The sequence below is a fragment of the Dermacentor andersoni genome, chromosome 3, assembly GCF_023375885.2.
Source record: "Dermacentor andersoni chromosome 3, qqDerAnde1_hic_scaffold, whole genome shotgun sequence".
NCBI classification, from domain to species: domain Eukaryota; kingdom Metazoa; phylum Arthropoda; class Arachnida; order Ixodida; family Ixodidae; genus Dermacentor; species Dermacentor andersoni.
This window is the reverse complement of record NC_092816.1, coordinates 185,690,401-185,709,801: the sequence shown is the minus strand read 5'-3', so window position 1 is coordinate 185,709,801 and position 19,401 is coordinate 185,690,401. Positions and strand designations below refer to the sequence as shown.

General features: G+C 46.9%; 1 protein-coding gene and 1 pseudogene across 5 annotated transcripts in view; both read right to left on the bottom strand.

Annotated features, from left to right (window-relative positions):
• The window catches only part of LOC126531092 (3-oxoacyl-[acyl-carrier-protein] reductase FabG-like), a 113,714-nt gene that overhangs the window by 21,149 nt on the left and 73,164 nt on the right, over positions 1–19,401 (bottom strand). For 4 of the 5 annotated variants that reach the window (XM_072287364.1, XM_072287365.1, XM_072287366.1 and 1 more), the window contains exons 3-5: positions 17,721–17,813; positions 5,912–6,050; positions 2,303–2,343 (exon numbers count right to left, since the gene is read on the bottom strand). In XM_072287364.1, coding sequence (XP_072143465.1) covers positions 2,303–2,343; positions 5,912–6,050; positions 17,721–17,813 — 273 coding nt within the window. The remainder of the gene's footprint in view (positions 1–2,302; positions 2,344–5,911; positions 6,051–17,720; positions 17,814–19,401) is intronic. The other variant, XM_072287367.1, reaches the window with a different exon arrangement.
• On the bottom strand, positions 1,387–1,566 carry LOC126530589 (U2 spliceosomal RNA; annotated as a pseudogene).

Below are 19,401 nucleotides of genomic sequence, written 5' to 3'. Positions count from 1 at the left end.
GCGTAGTGTGTACGCGGGACAGACGGAGCCTGTGTCAATCTGGGCTTAAAAGAGCATGAAACGTCTCTGACGTCAGGTGGATGGGCGAACTTGCCTGCTTACTGCCGCAGTGGCCCTTGCAATCCTGGTTATGAAGATGCCCAAATTATTCGTAGGGGAGCCACTAAGTGTCAGACTGAAGTCATGGAAGCACACTAAATCCCCAAAAGAAGGTTACAATCAGTGCGTGAGCGTACCCTCTTTATCACCCTCATGTAAAGAAATGGTATTTTCGGGAGAATGCCGCCATTAGATTGTCATATCATGAGAAGCCAACAAACACTGACAACCAGGACAACATAGGAGAAATTACTTGTGCTTAATAAATGAAATAAAGGAATGATGAATTATAGGGAATGAAAGGGGAATGAAAAACAACTTCCCGCAGGTGGGGAACTATCCCAGAACCTTCCCAAAGGGTTAACCCCCTTTCTTCTCGCCCTTAGATTGTGTCACTCAGCGATATTTTTTATGACTGCCTGGTTTTGAATGGCGCATGCGCGCGTAGGTTTTCTTTTCGACCCAAGTGTTTCATCAAGCTCTGTTGCCAGTCCTAGCGTGTGTGATTGTCTTTAGTCTCCTCTTGTGTCCGCTTCTTTGAAGGCTGGGTTCCGTCGTTTGTCAAGGTATCTATCAAGATGCCCAGCACTAACTCTTCCCTGTGTGTACATGTCCCCGACAGGAGAGTTGCGCCAACGTAGACCTCCACCAGAAAGGCGTTCGCACCCGGTTTGTCACTAGCTGATGTTGGCTGACCTCTACAAGTGAATACTTTAATTTGTGGGTGAAGAACCTGCTGTTCAGACAAGCATACACTACAATCTAGGCCAGCAGAGGGTTCTTCACGCTATGTCGCCGAAAAGTGTGTGAAAGGCGCGTTAAGTTTGTGTGGAAGGTATGCATGCGCATGTGCATAGTTATACCCCTACGCAAGGCTTCGGGTAGCTTAAACTTGAGTACAGAAACTGCACGTGACCACTGTTGGCAGGAATGGGCGGATAGCTGCGCTGCCAAGAAATGCAGGAGCGTTACTCCTAAATATATGCATACGGCACTAAATAGGCTGAGCCCTTATGGGTAAAGGAAAGTAGTCGCATTTATTCTCCCCACGCATAGTGACTATTATCTGGGATGGACAGCAAGTTTTCTTGCTTATGGCAGCTTTTTCATCATAGCAACATGTGCCATCCAATCCTCGGTTCATGCCATTCTAGAAAATTAATTGTAGGTGTTAGCTTAACTACCGTTTTCGCGCTGAATTATGTTTTTACAGCGATGCTGTATATGGCTAGGTTGTGAAAAAAATTGCGCGTTTATACGCAGCTGTGTACATTGAGAATTTCTCCCCATATGTGTGCCGATCCCCAAGATAGTGCAATATCAGGCCGACCCGCTGCGGAAGTGAAGCACGCTTTAAGTATTCCGCCAACTTGCAAAAGTTAGTTTATTATGCTAAGTCCAAATCCAATCCGCGTCGCATATTAAGCCAATAAGAACAGATACTACACTTTGACCAGCGTCAGCCATGTCTGCGTGCGCACCACTCTCTCACTGTCGGCCTTCCAAGCGCTCGCGTATTTCCTTTCCTTTCCTTCCGCTCTCCCGTGGTGGTGATCCCGTAAGCGTACTGTCCGCCAGGACGGAGGGTGGAAAAATGAAATCCGTCCATGTGGTCCCGATCCTGCAAACTTGGAACGTTTCACCGGAGCAAAGGACAGGTTTCAGATGGAGTTTGTGGGAACCAATCTTCGGTGGCCTGTGTTGTGTGTCGCTGCTTGTGGTTTTCCAGTGACCTCACAACCATTACTGCACTGCGCGATGTCAAAGAACGCACGATCGCATTGGCTCCGGTGAAGCAATCTGTGCTCTCGGAGTGCGATGAGGTGCGTGTGTGTTCTGCGTGCCGGGATTCGTTAGTAAAAGGTGTCGTGCCGCGTTTCGCAGCAATACATGGGCATATATACCCCCAGTGCCTCATCAGCTTGCAAAGCTCAATATCGTGTAGGAGCGACTAGCCGCACTTCGCCTTCCATTTATGTGCTTACGGCATTTGGCGCACGGCAATCGGCCATTGGCCATTAAGAGGCCCACATGCACAGCTTCGCTCGTCATCCATCTTTACAAAGTGGGATGGCACTGGATTTTTTGAATATGTGAAAAATTAAAAAAGAAATATACCATGACTGCATTTCAGCCATATGCGTATAAGCCGCTGCTTCAAATTACGACGAGCATACTGAGCACTTTTTAATATTCCACTTACCGCAATTGTCGATGCTATGCTTGAAACGTTGACAATGCTGCCTGGAAAATACGCATGACTAGATTAATAAACATCGTCGTGCACGCATGAAGCTTGGCAGCAGAAAAACACCGCGTGAAGCGCTCTGTATTGTCATCTGGTAGCTGGGAAATTACGTTATAGGGAATGAACAGCAAAATGATTGTGTTGCTTCGGTCTTTCTGGGGTGCATTGCCCAAGCAGGGAGGTTTACCGTTTAATCTCCCTCACATCATGTTGCTGCTGCCGAGCGAGCCACTTATGCAAGGTCTCAAGGCATCCGTTTATACCGTTTCATGGCCTATTACGAGCTGCTTTGTCCGAATTTACGGAGCGTAACATTGCAAACCTGCTTCATAGCGCAGACAATATGGCTCTGGTACGAGGCAACATTGGTTTCCTGCCCTCATAGTAAAGGATAGACGCCGTAGACACGTATGCGGTGCCGTGACAGAGAGGTGCGGCATTAAACGTTATTCAATTCTCGTTAGTGCAGATTTCTGACGAGCCACATGACCTTGTAAATGGAAATTTCGTTCCCCGCAACGCAACGCAAATGAAGGACCTCGGCATGATTCAGCGCCTGCAATACGACCGCTTCGTTGAGTATAAGGTGAAATTACTAGTACAACTCACATTCGGTTTCAAGAACTCGAAATATAGACAGAATGGTATACTTGGATACGTGGATAGATTCAGGCTGTCGCCGCTGCCATTGACCAGTACTGCATAGTCGGCTTAGGCTCGACAAATGGGACGTGCCTAAAGCTGCTAACGGCGGCCTTTTCATTTCTAGTGTGAACACCGATAACTTTGAACTGAGATAGCTCAGAGTTCACATGCCCGCTCATGCAATTGGAGCACTTTGGAAGTACAGCCGTTGTCGCTAAGTGGGTCCATAGCACTCGACGTCTTTGACTGATATGCAGTAAAAATCAAAACGCTACAATTGTGATCAAGAAACCTGATCGCGATGGAGTGACTGCGATTAACTGAATCCGGGTTAAGCTAGCTCGCGATTGAATGTACCAATGTAGCAGCACACAATCCGGATGGAGAGGGAGAACATTTTGTTTACGAAAAGGCAGAGAGGCCGGTCTGGGCGGTAGCTTACTCTGGTCTCTACACAGAGGAAATGGTACAGGCCGAAGGGTCAACAGGGCATGATCGTGAGCGAAAGTACCCATGAACGGCGGTAGTTAATGCCGCAACAAAGGTCATGCCGCGGCCGCGGGTACAATAAGATATCGGTGCCATGAACGCGCCATTAATCGTGCGCACCTATCACGTCTCACGGGCGGAACTGTCCACGCTGCTGTCCATCCAGGAGGGCTGGATACACCGCGTAAAAGCTAAGAGCGCGTGGCGGAGCAAGTGACTGGCTATAGCGCCTGCCCGAGTCTTTCACTTACCATGACAGCCGAAAATCAGGGTTGACTTACTGTAGCACAGGGTTGGCGGCATTAAAAACATCCCCTCTACTAGAAACATGCAAAGCCGGATATTTTTGCGCAACATGAATTACATTAGATGTATTAAATAATATCTGTACAAAGAAAGAGGTTGCTCAGTGCAACATGTTTGCGCGCTGAGACAGTGCCTGCTGCATGCAGCAAGCACAGTGGTATTTGCCTGTGAGGTAAGTAATCTTCGCTAAACGTGGCCTTATTATTGTTCACATGTTTCTCCCCTACTTTTTCTGCTATGCTATTCTTATAGAACTTCTTTCTTCATTCATTGTTTCTTTAATGGTGTAGTCTTGTCTTCTTCCGCTTGTTTCGTATAATGTCCTGGTCACAGAGCGGAAAACCTAGAGCAGGCTGCGCTGCTTCGCTCCATAGGCTCGATGGCTTGGAACTGCGAAAGATGTGCTCGCTGTGGAGTTTTAAAATGAAATAGAGACGCTGTCAGAACTACTCTAGCCGTGACCCTGCGCTGGTTCTGTTTGAGCAGTTTTGTATGCTCGAGTTTACCGAATAATAAACTCACATAACGGTTTATTCTCACCGGGGGACGTAGAGACAGATTTGATGCCGTTACGACTAATTTTTTGTACATTTCCAGCCGATGATTACAACATTAAGTGTGTTATTAAGAGAATTTTCAAGCAGAATATGGACACAAATTGTGACAGAAAACGATAAATTTCTAGAAGATTGGTGAGTTGCTAAGGCAAAGCCCAACCTAAATGACGAAGTGGAAAGAAGATTAGGCAGCACAGTCTTATTTTGGGTAACTTATGCCGAGGAAAGAAAAAAGAACTCAGTAGCCACGACAGCGGTGAGCGCCGTTGCGGATTGTCGATAGTTCGCATAATACGATGATTCTATAGTCAAGCAATATTTTTGCGCGTAATGAATGATCCAAACAGCACTTACGTTATTACTAGCAGTATCCTGTAGTAAGCAGTGAATGATAAAAAAAAAAGAATAGAATCAAGAAAAAGGAAGCGCTGTGTTATTGCGGCCTTGGAATACAGGAGCTGTAGTTTATGCATTACATCGGACATAACTACGTTTCTCGCGTCGGTAAGAGAATATGCTCCAGCTATCGCCACGTCACGAAGGCCCGTTGATACTCAAGCATCTGGCGCCTTTGAGCTGCACTGAATCCAGTTCAGACTCGGCGCATCGCCAATCGGTACCAGACCGATTTCCGACGCCACTGCCCCCGGAATCCCTCGCCGCGCACCAGTAGGAACACCAGCCAACTACTAAGCCAACCATCGCGGCACTCTGCAAATGGCGCCTTCATGGCAGGTGAGCAAAGCGCAAGAGTTACTATGCAGATTCTTTGTAAAGTGGGAATAGGGAAGAGAAACCTTTATGAGCCAGTAGGTCAAAATTAGGAAACCTCGGCTAATAATGTGATAATGAGGAATTGTGTCGGCAGATCCTGCTAGTAGTAAAATGTTGCAGGCTCTCTCCTTGATTTCGCGGTGTTTCGAGAGTTGGCAGGATCTCTGGCGGCGCGAAAGGTGACTGTAGCAGAAGACCCTGCACCAGTTCAGATGCCGAATGTCCCAGCGTGAACGAGCCATCAGGTTTTACCAATGTTACAACGAATTGACCACAGCGTTCAAGTATGCTAGACGGCACAGCAAGCTCATTTTGCACGAGGGCATGACAACCATACACTATGGGACAAGCTTATTCACCGAAACTGAAACGTTTCTCTGGCAGAAACCAAGCAAAAGTCTAAATTCAATAACAGACATCCATGACAGCATTTCTATATAGAGTGGGTGAAATCGACATTTCACCCACTTTCCTTAGCAAAATACCTACTGGTTGGTTCACCAGTTGCGTACTTTAGAACTCGATGAAATAACATATAGTCAGGCGAAAGAAATCCTATGAATAAGCTGGCTCAATGAGCACAGTAAAAAAAGTATTCCGCTTCTGGATCTGAATCAATCACTTATTGATTATCCTAGTTCCTTTTTTGACTCTGAAATACTGATCTCTGCACAACTCCAAACGTAGCCTTGTTTTGCTATGGTCAGCCACCTGCTTCATTTGTAGTATACTGCCATTGCAGTCTGCTAAAGTGATAAAGCGCCCAGTGGAAAAGCATGCATCGAAACCGCACCTTTCGTTCGCCGTAAGTAGGGAACAGTGTATTTTATCATCCAGAGAGGACCCCGAAAATTAGTTTGCCAGACGAGGTTGTAGTCCTCTACAGTGGAGTTTTCAAGAGTCTTCCTCATGCTGATTCCTGCATTGTTCACCTGTAATAAATGAGAACGCGACAAAATGTCACAATCATTGTTTTCAAATATGGCCAGCCCTTTCAATTGGATGCCATTGTTGAGTCAACTGAAAGGACAGAAAATGCCAGTTCCAGGAGCACGAGAAGACAGGGACGGGACGGAACATTAGGGTTCTCACATTGCTACTTTATTCCCGATGGTTTTAGCGAAGTGCGCGCGTGCTGCCAGCTTGATATCAACATACATGTGGAAGCCTACGTGACTTCGTTATAGCGCTTGTTTTTTCTAGACATGTTCACACACTCTTACTAAAAAAAGAAAGAACCTTTCCATGTCTGCTTCTTCTGGTCCTATGAACTAAACTTTCCGTCCTCAACCTGCTTCGACAGTTTTCCCAAAAGAATATCTATATATGAAGAATGTGAATGTGAATATGAAGATATGAATATCTTATATGAAGATTTATAGATCAACCATCATCATCCCTAACCTATTTATGTCCACTGCAGGACGAATGTGTCTCCCTGGGATCTCCAGTTACTCGTGTGAACCATAGTCAAATGATTTACCAATACCGCGACTGATCCTTTCATTGTTGCTTACTTCTCCGTAGTTTACATGGTGATGGAAGAACGTAACTTTAACAAAATAAATGAAATAAACGAAAATGAAAATGCAATAATCCTCAAGTTCTTCTAAAGCTGTTCATTGAGCTTCTTGCCTGGTTTCTAGCAACATTGTTGCAAATAAAATTTGTCAATTTAGTTCAGCTTCTAATGTACCTGTAGTTATTAAGGCGAAAGCCTGAATTGCCTCATGGGTGAAAATATTTGTTGTCCATAGTTTTCAAGAATTTTACCGTCCAGCGTTATGGCACCAAAATTCAAACGCTCAAATATTGATGGTGCCAGCCACGATTACAGGTGGCACTCGAACCCGCAACTTTTGCTGGGAGTCTAGTCCGCGACCGTTCGTGTTATTTATAGTAAAGTTAATTAAGGAACTAGCACCCACGAGCTTTGGTGGGACCAAAATTAAACGGCGCCAAAATTGGTGGTGCTACCATTGATAGCCGAATCAAGGACTATTGGTTGCAATGGAACTTATGAACTTTGTTGTTAATTAAGGCACAGTTAATTAAGATACAGTAAGTTAAGGCACTCGAACCTACGACATTTCTTGTTAATCAAGACGAACGTAATCAAGGCACAGATAAGTAAGATACAGTTAATTAAGGCACTTGAATCCACGACGTCTGGGGGGAATCGAACTCTCAACCTTTGGTCAGACTAAACTTCAATAGCACCCGCAATTGATGTTGCCACCACTGATGGTCAAACCCACAACCATTGGTTTTATCTAAGGCGATATTATCTAGGGTTAAGTTAATTAGGAAGGAGTTAAGTCATTCGAACCCGCGACATTTGGTGGGAGAAAACAAGTGACAGGAAGAAACAATGTATTCGAATGAGGAAACAGGCTTTCGCCTTAATCCTCCTTAGCATATGCTGAAGTAAGTGTCAACATTTTATTTTGAGCAAGAGAGCAGGATTGCAGGGATTTATGGCTGTACTGTGGTTCGAGGTTCAATTTTATGGACGCTTGAGCGTTAGCGTACCCACGACGTCTTCGTTACCATCCGCCTGCGGTGAGTGAGCCGGGGAGTGTTGTATACATCGGTTGCAAGAACCGCTCTATGTGCCACTCTTGCTCCGTGCAAGCTGGCAGCAAAGGCAACTATGGACTTTGTACACCTTCACTGGAGAGAGCCGCGAGGCTCTCTTATGAGCGACTGGCAGCTGTTGAAGCGTGCATAAGTAAATCATCTTAAGTAATCATGCCCCGACATTACGTTGGCACTTTTGTCCATGCTGCATTATTCTAAGTTACATGCCGATTCAAGGGAGCGGGGTATCCGAGTGACTCTTGCGTTTCAGAGCGCTTATGACGGGACATATTCTCATTCATAATCCAGTACTGAAGATGCTCTTCGAGAGATAAGGTGCAGCAAGCGAGTGAGAACGCTGTGTTAATAGCCTGGTGATTGGATTTCTCTGATTTCTGCGCAAAACCGTGCTACTGCAGGTCCACCGTGAAGCCTCATAGCCAATCTAAAATATTAGCAAACTGCGCTGAAGCAGCAGAAAAAAAGACTGAAGATCATGTTAATGACCACCAATGATGATGATGAACAGACCACTCTTAGTGATATGAGTGGTCAGTTCGGAGCGAATCCAGGGCACAGAATTTACCATTTCCTATGAGCCTGCTATTTTCTTACAGCGGCGTTTCAACAAATTTCGCTGGAACCAATTAAAATGCATTCATGAGCAAGGTAGTGTGTTTTCTCCGCGACGCTAGATGATAGCTTGCCCCTTTGTTGCAGGGACGCGACAGTGTTTCCGTTGCATATTCGTGTAAAATATCAGTGAAATAGTTCGCGATAAATACAGCGTGATGAGACTGCGTAACAAATATTTATATAATAAAATATTGTTGTGTCTTTCCTGAGTCGTAACCGGTAAGCATATGTCTCGGTTTTCATGTTTCTGTATGAGGCGAAATACCGCATTTCGCTAGCTCTAGGTCTCAATGCCATATTCCCAGACATTTCCTGTATGAAAAGGAATGGAATCACCTGGGAAGTACGGATATCGGTTCCACGAGTGTTAGAGCCAGAATCTTAGGAGATGTATAGCTTGTATTGCTTTCCTGACCCTGGAGACATCTGCTGATTCCCATAACTCAAGAGATTTTCACTCTACTCCCCGTTGGAAAGCATTCAGTGGCTTGGATCTTTCACCTGTTGATTCGTTTAAGGGTGCCGTGTGGTGTTTAGCTTGCCTTCTATGCCGTTATTTTACCTCATTCACAATGCACCCTGTTCGCCTTCGTTGATTCATATCTAGTCTGTTTATGGGGTACCGGAGGTGCGATGCATTCACTTACTCGTTTTCCTGTCGTTATTTGCGGATTAGTCGGGAAGAAACATATGTGGTACCTCTGAAAGCTTCGAAAAACTCGCTGTTTTCAGCACTTTCCTTATTTCATTATTATTCAAGATATTGATTTGGATAGTCCTTTGATCTTCCGGTACGTCAGAATGTGGTCGCTTCCATGTGATTCGATGTCTGGAAACCATTGCAGTTTTCTTTCAAGACGCCGGGAAACGAGGGTCAAGTCTAGGCGGCTGCTGTATGTAAGCCCGCGTAAATATGTTGGACTACCATCGTTGAGGCAGTAAAGGTTGTGCTGTGTGGCAACGGATGCTAGTCTCTTTCCCCTGGAGTCCATCTTCAAACTCGGCCGAAGCGGATAGTGAGCATTAAAATCTTCGGTGAGAATCGTACGGCCGGGTGTCGCTGATAGCCCGTCGTGCCGTCGTTTGGAGTCGAAGCCACGTGAAGAAGCAATGTGTGAACGTAAGCTTATTCGTTTTCACAATTAAACAAACGTACTGGTTGTCCTCGCGAGGCGGGACCGGGTGCAACACGTATGTCAGATCACATCTAATATATACAGTTACCTTGCTCACATCACCATAGGTAGAAGACATTAATGCGTCATAGCCAGAAATGCGTATCACATTCTGCACGTTCGGTTCGCAAATTACGAGCATGGGAAATCGGTTTTCGAAGACACAGTGTCTAAAATCTGAAATTCTCGATTTGAGACCACGGGCATTCCACTGCAATAGAGATGCTTTCTTGACTTCCTTGTGTAAGGGCAGCGAGGGGCGGGCCATGGTGCTATGCGATGCTTTCAAGTACTGGACCAGCGCATCCAGCACGACCCTCCGGAGAATTGACTGGTCGGCGTTTCGGTCGCACATGGAGGAAGTATGTCAGCAAGGGAACCATTCAAGTCTGGAACACGAAATTCAAAAAGCCATGCAAGATGCTACGCGTGCTTTTCAGCCTTTCCCGCAATACGAAGAATTTGAAGCCGAACTGCAGCGACTACAAGCAATTCGCCGGCGGGCTGGAAGAAGATACAGGAAAACCAAATCCATCCATGATCTGAGAGAGGCAAGGCGGATGCAAAAGAAGGTTCAACGCCGCATTGGTGCACTACAATCTCAAAGATGGAAACGTTTCTGTGAGTCATTGGATCCACGTCAGCGATTACCTTAGATATGGGAAACTGTGCGTGGACTTCGCGTATCACCGCAACAGCGTGTTCCTTTCAAATCCCTCACTTTGCACCAAGGTCGCAGCGAAATAGACATTGCAGAAGAATTTTGCTCAAGACTTGCCAGCCCGCAGCTCGAACGCGCACTCACACCATGTGCCGGCAGGAAAGCGGAGGACGAGGAAGTGTTTCTATCATAGAACGCTTGTACCTTTCTCTCGCTTTATTTCTATCCAAACTATCCCGCGTTGAAGCAATGGACGAAGAAGCCCTCGAAGACCATCCTGGAGCCAAGCCATCACGTTGGGTCACGTCCAGGAAACGTGGAAATGCGTCGAGTGACATGGACAGCGAGGCAACCGAGTTGTACTCGGACAGCGTCGACTCCTCGGACGACGATTTCACGCTTGTCATGAGCCGAACGACAAGAAGAAGGCTGCTACGGAGGTCATCGTCGCCAAGTGTCTCCACCGTGAAGACAACACCACAGCGCTGGCCGTACACTATGCTCTTCATGCCTGTGGACCCAGTGTCAAATCTGCGACTCATAAACAGACAAGTCCTTTCTGCGTTTCTGGAGGGAATCGCGCCAAACGAGATAAAGGACGTGAAAATAAACGCACGGAAGAATGTCCTTGCAGTTGATGTTCTACACCGTAGTGCACTGAAAAGCCTGGGGCACATAACGGAGATCGACAAAGTGCAAGTGCGATCCATGATACCTACTGGCGGCAATGGCACTATCGGCGTCATTTATGATGTCGATATTTCTATACCAACCGACGACTTACCAATAATAATAAAGCCAACTACAGAAGGCACTGTCATCACGCACATCACAAGACTTGGCAGCACCCGTTGCCTGAAGCTGTGGTTTGATGGAGAGAGCCTCCCCTCACACGTCAAAGTTGGTCACCGCCGCCATCCAGTCCGCCCATACGTACCGAAGCCCCTGCAATGCTACAAATGCTGCAAGATGGGACACGTAAAAGGTGTCTGTAGGAATAACCTCGTGTGCCCACGGTGCGCCGAATCTCATTCAGCAGATGCCTGCCGCGCAACTGTGTTGAAGTGCCCTAACTGCCATGGTACTCATGAGGCCTCATCCAATGATTGCCCGCGGGTGAGGAAAAAGCGAGCAGTACTCAAACGTATCGTACGGGACCATTCAACACACAGAGAGGCTGCCGCTCCTCTCAGGCGACGACGACATCGGCACCGAAGAGCAGCACGAAGAGTTACGTCTACTGAAAGATATACGCCATCTTCCGGCAAAGCGGCTACCGTATCAATGCCAACTTCCACAAATACCGACAGTGCGAAAACGAAGACTGGGGCAACACTCTCACCTCCTGAAGCGTGGCCTACACTTCCACGAGCACGACCTGCCTCGGAGTGGCATCAAATTGCGCCGCCCTCAATGACATCACGAACCGCGGATGGGGCGACGACTGAGGATCGCCAAGTCATAGAGATGCTGAAGTCACTTATGGACGCCATATGCATTCTACTGAGCAGCATGAAAACCCCGTCGGCACAGAGCGCACTACAGGTGCACACCTTGAGTCCGGTGCTTGCGGCTCTAGGGTAAAACCACGGCCCGAGAGATGCCGTCGTTTCAAGAAGAAGTCAAGAATGCATCTGTCTTTCAGTGGAACGCCAGAGGGCTTAAGTCACGCATGTCCGACTTTAGACAGTTTGTCTTTGCGCACCAGTTCCCCATTATCGTGATTTGCGAGCCCAACCTGTCAGCTCCCAACAGAATGTCCGGGTATGAGTGCTTCATGTCCTCTACCCACGGAGAGTGCTGCAAGGTTGTTGTATTTATACGCCGTGACTTGACTTATATACATCACCCAGTGCCTCCTGACGAAGCTAATCAATACGTTTGCTTAACAGTGAAGAAGAAAAAGCTCACGTCCACAATTCTTGGAGCCTATTTATCTCCAGCAAGCCGTCTAGATTGTGAGCGCCTACGGGGAATTTTAACATCGACTCCACAGCCGTGGGTGCTTACTGGTGACTTTAACGCCCACCATTACCTATGGGGAAGCTCCAAAGTTAACTCTAGAGGCAGAACATTGGTGTCCTTTGCCTCTGAACGCGAATTTTGCTTGTCAAATGATGGAAGCCCTACTTATCTGCGTGGATCAGCGTATAGCAGCTGCTTGGACCTAACCTTCGTTTCACGTTCGCTTTCGAGAAGAGTGCACTGGTTTTCGGATGTAGAAACACGGGGTAGCTACCACATCCCAACCTATTTGACGATCGAAGGTTTGACTAGCTCCAAGTCCTCCAGAACCGTCCAGTGCACCGATTGGCCTAAATACAAACTAATAATGGAAGACTGTTGTCATGACGACAGCTCCTAGAACCTACAGGGCGCGATAAAGGATGCCATACAAACAACCACGCATTTGCTTTCGAGGAGTTCTTCCCGCACCGATTTCGACATCGAACTAGCAAAACTTCGAGCAATTCGCCGTCGTGCGGAGCGAAGATATAGACGCACGAAATCCAATCATGATTTGAGATTGGCTAGACGAACACAAAAGAGAATACAGCGTCACATGAACAAGCTGGCTTCACGACAATGGGCATCCTTTTGCGAGTCCCTGGATCCGCGAAAACCTTTATCGCTTATATGGAGGACTGTTCGTGGCCTTCGCACAACCTTTGGTCAGCGCCACCTGTTTAAATCTCTAACACTTTATCTACAATGTAGAGATATTGATGTCGCTGAATCTTTCTGCAGAAAGATTGCTGGCGAGGCAAATTCCGATGAAACGGGTATAGGAACGGGTATAACTAGAAGCTGCCCTGGCTTTGTGCAGGCGTTCTTCAGCGCCAGGACCTGAAGGCATTACATACCGTGCCCTGCGTAACCTAGGAAATCAAGCTCGGAAGGCACTCTTGCTCCTCTACAACGACTCCTGGCAGACGGGTACGGTTCCGCAAGAGTGGAAGTCAACTCGCCTCATTCCACTTCTCAAAGCTGGCAAGTCGCCTTTGGACATTTCCTCATGCCGCCCGATCATACTCGCCAGCTGTGTCGGAAAAACAATGGAAAGAATGATTTTAGCACGTCTGGAATGGTACTTACAGTACTGTGAAATCTATCCACATGCTATGGCCGGATTCAGACGGGGCCGTTCGTCAACAGACAACGTTGTTGACTTGATAACATTTCTGCAACACCAAAAGGCCTGTAAGCGACTATCTGCTGCTCTGTTTCTAGACGTTAAAGGAGCTTATGATAATGTCACCCATGAAGCCATCCTTAGCACGTTAGAAACCGTCGGACTGGGTGGTAAGATGTATATGTGTGTGCGCAACTACCTACAGAGGAGACCATTCTACGTGCACACAGAAAATGGCCCAACGTCCGAGCATTACGATAGCCGAGGAGTCCCTCAAGGAGGAGTGCTTAGCCCGACTCTTTTCAATCTCACCCTCAGTGGATTAGTTTACAACCTGCCAAGCACCGTACGACTTTCCATCTATGCGGACACATCTGCATGTGGGCATCAGGTGTGACACGACTTCAGCTTCATGCTCGGCTTCAGAAGGCAGCCACAATGACATCTTGCTACCTTCGTGAACAAAGACTTGAAATTTCATGCGGAAAGTGCGCAATGGTGGCATTCACCAGGAAGCCAATGTCTGGTTACGGTGTATATATTAACGGACAACTTATACCTTACAGCAGAAGTCACAGATTCTTGGGAGTCGTAATTGACAGAGACCTGTCTTGGACTCCGCACGTCAATTACGTGAAAAAGCGGCTGACTGCTATCTGTCACCTGTTCAGGTTCCTTGCAGGAAAAAGTTGGGGAGTATCTATACACGCTATGTTACAGCTGTACATGGCGTTGTTCGTTGGATTCCTGCGATACAGCCTGCCTGCAATATCCAACACCTGCAAGACTAACCTGCGTACGATTCAGAGTATTCAAGCCCAAGCCCTTCAGATATGTCTTGGCTTACCACGCAGTGCATCAACGGCTGAAACCATTGCCCTTGCGCAGGATTACCCCATCACGACGCACATTACCGTTGAGACAATGCGTATGCATCTCAGGCATTATGCTAGGACCCCTTCCCACCACTTGGCGAGCCCCACTGATGCAAGGCCCTGCTCGACATTTAGCGGTATTGTCAGTGCACATCGTGCGTCGTTTACTTCAGTGTACGCACTTGCGGCCAAGCCAGCGTTTCCTCCGTGGTGTTTGAGCCGTCCACAAGTACATATCATGATTCCGGGACTACAGAAGAAGACAGATTTACCGGCCCCTGCTCTAAAACAGCTGAACTTACTTCTTCTGCATGAAAAGTACAGCAACAACGTACACATCTATACCGATGGATCGACTACGTCGAGCAGTTCCTCTGGTGCCGTGGTTATACCAACGCGAGGAATGACACTGTGGTTCAAGACATCGCATGTCACGACCTCAACGGCGGCAGAACTAACGGCCCTGCGTCGAGCACTGGAATTCATTGATTATGGAAGACCTAGAAAATGGGATGTGTTCTGCGATTCAAAACCGGCATTACAGTGCACGCAGTCAGTTCTCCGACACGGATGTCATGACCAATTGACATACCAAGTGGTGAAATTTTACCATTATGTCCAACAAAAAGGTCACGAGGTAGTTTTTCAATGGGTACCTGGTCACTGTGGCATCAATGGCAATGATTCTGCCGATAACGCTGCTCGCACAGCACATCAAGAAGAGCACAGCGTTCCAATTCCGCTTTCGAGGACTGACGCTGCAAGGCAGCTTAGACACCTGGCACGCAGTCTCACAGTGACCGAGTGGAACTCGCCAAACTTAAGACTTACGCGACTGCATCGACTCAACCCCTCCCTGCAACTCCGACCTCCACTCGGACTTCTTCGACGTGAAGCTGCGCTTCTCTGCCGCCTTTGGTTCGGAGTGGCCTTCACAAAGGCATACTCTACATTAATTGGAATGACTGACAGCGCAGCATGCGAGGTCTGTGGCACCGAAGAAATATCGACCACCTGCTGTGCCACTGTCCAAGATATGCCCCAGAGAGACAAGAACTTGTCAAAGCTTTCCAAAAACTTGACAATCGGCCACTTTCTGTGCAAGTGCTGCTGGAACACCGCCCCCATCGCCCGTCGGCTCATAAAGCGGTGAAGGCGCTTTTGTGTTTCTTAAGGACGACGGGTTTGTGCGACCATCTGTGTCTTTTAATGCAATTTCTTTAAGACCACATGCGTCAGCGAACTTGCCCCAATTTCCTTCTTTCCTTCCCTCCTCTCTCTCCCTGTGATATTTGTCTTCCCCTTTCCCATTCCCCCGGTGTAGGGTAGCCAACCGTACGTTATTCTGTTTAACCTCCCTGCCTTCTACCTTTCTCTTCTCTCCTACACCATGTGCCACTCCTGTGCCACGCGATTCCCGCATGGATGTAATGTTTTCGGTGGAGGAGCTTGAAGCGTCACTGGCGACTTGCAGGCGCCCTTCGTCACCTGGGCCGGACGGCGTTACCTATACAGAGTTCGCCAACCTTGGGCAGAAAGCACGACTCATGCTGCTCAACATTTACAACGAGTCTTGGCGCAACGGTTTGGTTCCACGTGAATGGAAATGCAGCCGCTTGGTTGCGCTTTTCAAACCTGGTAAATCACCGTTAGATTTGTCAACGCACCGCGCCATCGCTCTGGCCAGTTGCATAGGAAAAATAATGGAAAAATAATAATAATAAAGAAATATAAAGATTCAAGAGTACAATTATTTTATAAAGCAGTCCTTCATATCCCTATATTAATAGGATTTGGGATTCATCGCATTTGCTTGCCCAATTTTTTGACGAGTAAAATGTAGTTTACTGTTGGAGTGTTTCCTGGAACGACACGCTCTATTCCGTGCGACGAGTCAGGTTTCATACCGAAGGGGAGCCAATTGTAGAGAAGCATAATGCGGGGTCACGGGATGGCGGTCTCCACGACTGGCTGCCTACGCTGTCAGACGAGCAAGCCCTGTGGCGCCACATGTTTTGCATAATATAAAAATTTCCATGACACTTGTTTAACTGCTTCAAGAATGCTTCGCTTCTGCGATTCCAACATGTGGGCTAGATCTACATACATCTTTTTTTAATACGTTGTCAATGTGAGCTAACGCTTATAGAGCACACACACAAGTGTATGTGTGTTTGCGTTCTTATGGATTTCGCAAGCAATGTTAACGCCCGCCGCGTGCTGCTAGGATACCAAGTATATAATTTCAAGATTACGTTTTGCGGGAAACATGTTCTCAATAAAGTAGAATCTTTAATTCAAACAAATCAAATATAATATAAGGGTCAATACCACGATCTGGTTATGAAACTCGCCATAGGGGGGGACTCCGAATAACTCTTGACTGCGTGAAGTTCTTCAACATGCACGCAAAGCATGCTACACGAGCGCATTGCAATGTGTCCCTGTCGGAATGCAGCCGCCGTAGGCAGAATCCAACCCCTGTCTTCGGGCTCAGCAGCGAAATGCCACAGCCGCCGAGAGCTGCCGCCGATGGGTGAAAACACTTTCTCGCTTACCAATCCGGCGTTTAATCACATCGTATGTGCGTCGCACCACGTTTATAAAAACGTAGCTTTTCTTTGCAAACCTCGCCTGGCTTCGCAATAGTGGCTGCGGCTTGGCTACTCTCTTGCCGAATAGGCCTACTAATGAGAGCGGACTATGCGCGCCGCGGTGTTCCTTGCAACACCACCAGATGGGGCTCGTACCCGCGCATCCCCGGCAGTGGCGGCGTCGGGGAAAAGAACTAGAAAGCTATCTTTTTTGCATCCGTGGCTGCTCCGTAATGAGGAAGTAAATACTTCTTGGGGATAAAAGGGATTCCAATCGCGCTACGTACGTAGGGGCATGCTGTCTATGAAGCCGTGATGCGTTCAAGGCGTCTGTTATACTTGGTAGTAATCAGAAACTCCGCTTAAGAAAGGCTCGGTATAATTAGTGTTTGTAACTGTGCGTCTGTGCGTGCGTGCATGTGCGTGCGCGCACTTGTGTTTGCACTCTTTATGCATTAACACAAAGCTTCGTTGTATACAGATTCGAACTGGTTGGATCTCCGGCATTTGCCTCAAATATTAAATTTCATAAACAACAGTTCTTGGCCTGATTCATTACGAACCCCTGTTGAGCAGTGTGATCGTCGTAGACCGAAGGATGTTACCTACTATATTAGCTACTGCGGTTACCACTATTCAACTGGAGGTGATTCTCGCTCTGCTAACCACTTCTTACTACTCAAAACACCGTAAATTGATGAAGCACATCACGAAGACTGTGACCGATACACCAGTAAACAACGACAGCGTGGCTCTGTATGTCGCTGTACTTTGCGTTGTGCTATTCGATTCCGCGCGCTTTACGAGTAACCACGAACCAGGCAGCCGCAGATATTGATTTGCTAAATACCGCTACGTAATCCTAATGTTGTCCCAAATTATGCAATCGACGATAATGTTCATAAGGCAAAACCATGCCTAATTCAAATTATGAGGCGTCATACTCACCAGTATGTCAATTTTTCCAAAATGCTTGGCTGTCGTTTCCACTATAGCCGCAATATCCTCCTCGACTGTGATATCGCCGGGTACCACAAGCACCTGTAAATAATCAGAATATAATATACTGCGAAAGTATAGCTCTGGCACCACGTTTGGCATTCACATTAAATTCCAGCCGAATAGATTTGCCAGTCTCCACTAACGGTACGTAACATCTTAGGATCTATGTCATGCCCTATAAAACTGCGGCTGGCCTTGAATTTATTCTTTCAATGCTTATCATAAGTTAGTACCCTCGGAAAATGCTTAGCCAAGGTTCACTTCAAAAAATACGAACGCTTGAATTTTCGGCATCGTCTGACCTGTATATATCGCCAAATCTGCACTATTGAATTTGTTCCTTGCAATATAATCCGATATTCTGTCCTTCGAAAATAATTGTAAATTTATAGGAAGGAAGTTTAATGAAGCCCACTACATCAGATTTATTAACAACACTGATTATAGATGCTTGCTATTAAGTTAAACGCAATGAAAGGGATCACGGAATACATAAGCCTAAGCATCAAGTGCGAAAGGAAGCAAGAGGAATGCGGCCAAAGTGGTAGTAGAGAGATACGTGAAATAAATCACAAAATAAGGGAGGTCCACTAGAAAGGAGATTACCGTTTGGTGGCCTACTCTCGGGACGCCGAAGTGATGGTTTAAAAGCAAGGTCGAAATAGAAGAGGAAGACACCATGTACAAACACATGAGCACAGCCGTCAACAAGTAACAGTTAGTGCTACAAACTACTGCACAGCACTGTTGGCTTTACGAAGTGCAGCGGCGCATTCGTCACCACATGCTGCAATGACCGATAACAGTGGCACTCCAAAGTATTCATGTATAAAACTGGCGTTTCACCAACACGAGCGACCAAAGTCGCGAGGCACGGTGTATTTAGGATATAGGCAACCACAGTCGTCAAACACTTCATGTGGACCATCCTGATAGCGATGGTGAAAGAATTTCTCAAAGTTACTTCTGACTGTAGCTATCAACATAGCGTTGTCTCAAGTAGGGAAGGTCCAGACAGGTTCGGAAGGCAGATTGGAAGTCGGTACAGTTTGTGAGAGAAAATTATTTTCTCGATGAATGACCAACCAATATAAAGGAAGATGGATAGGCGGCTCACAAATTTAAACATCTTGGCTAAAAATCTTTAGACATCCCGGAAAAGAAGAGCCACTCAAGAAAGACCACAGTACATCGCACACTCAGAGGTTGCCAGCTGTGGTCCTCTCACTAGTCACGACGCTTCCGTAATGCATAAGCGCTGCAACCCTGTGAGTGGCGGAAGCGCCCTGAGTGGACCTGCAGCGGAATTCACTAAACGAACTTACGAACAAATTTTCGCGCAAGAAGCAGCTTGCGAAAGAAAGCGTATTCACGAAGCTGAAAGTGTTTATAAGATTAGCAAGCTTGCGATGCCTGCCGCTGAAAAGACAAGCACTGTAGTCGAAAGAGGGCGCGTATGTAATGGTGTAGCACAGGTGCGAAATTTAGTACTTGTGCCAATAGTAAGCGTAAGTCGATTCGCACAATATAAACAGCCGTCACAGCTGCCGACACAAGAAGAAATTTACAAGATATGGGGGTAGCAGTCTCACGAACGTAATTATGTCTACGCCGCTCGAGCTGATGC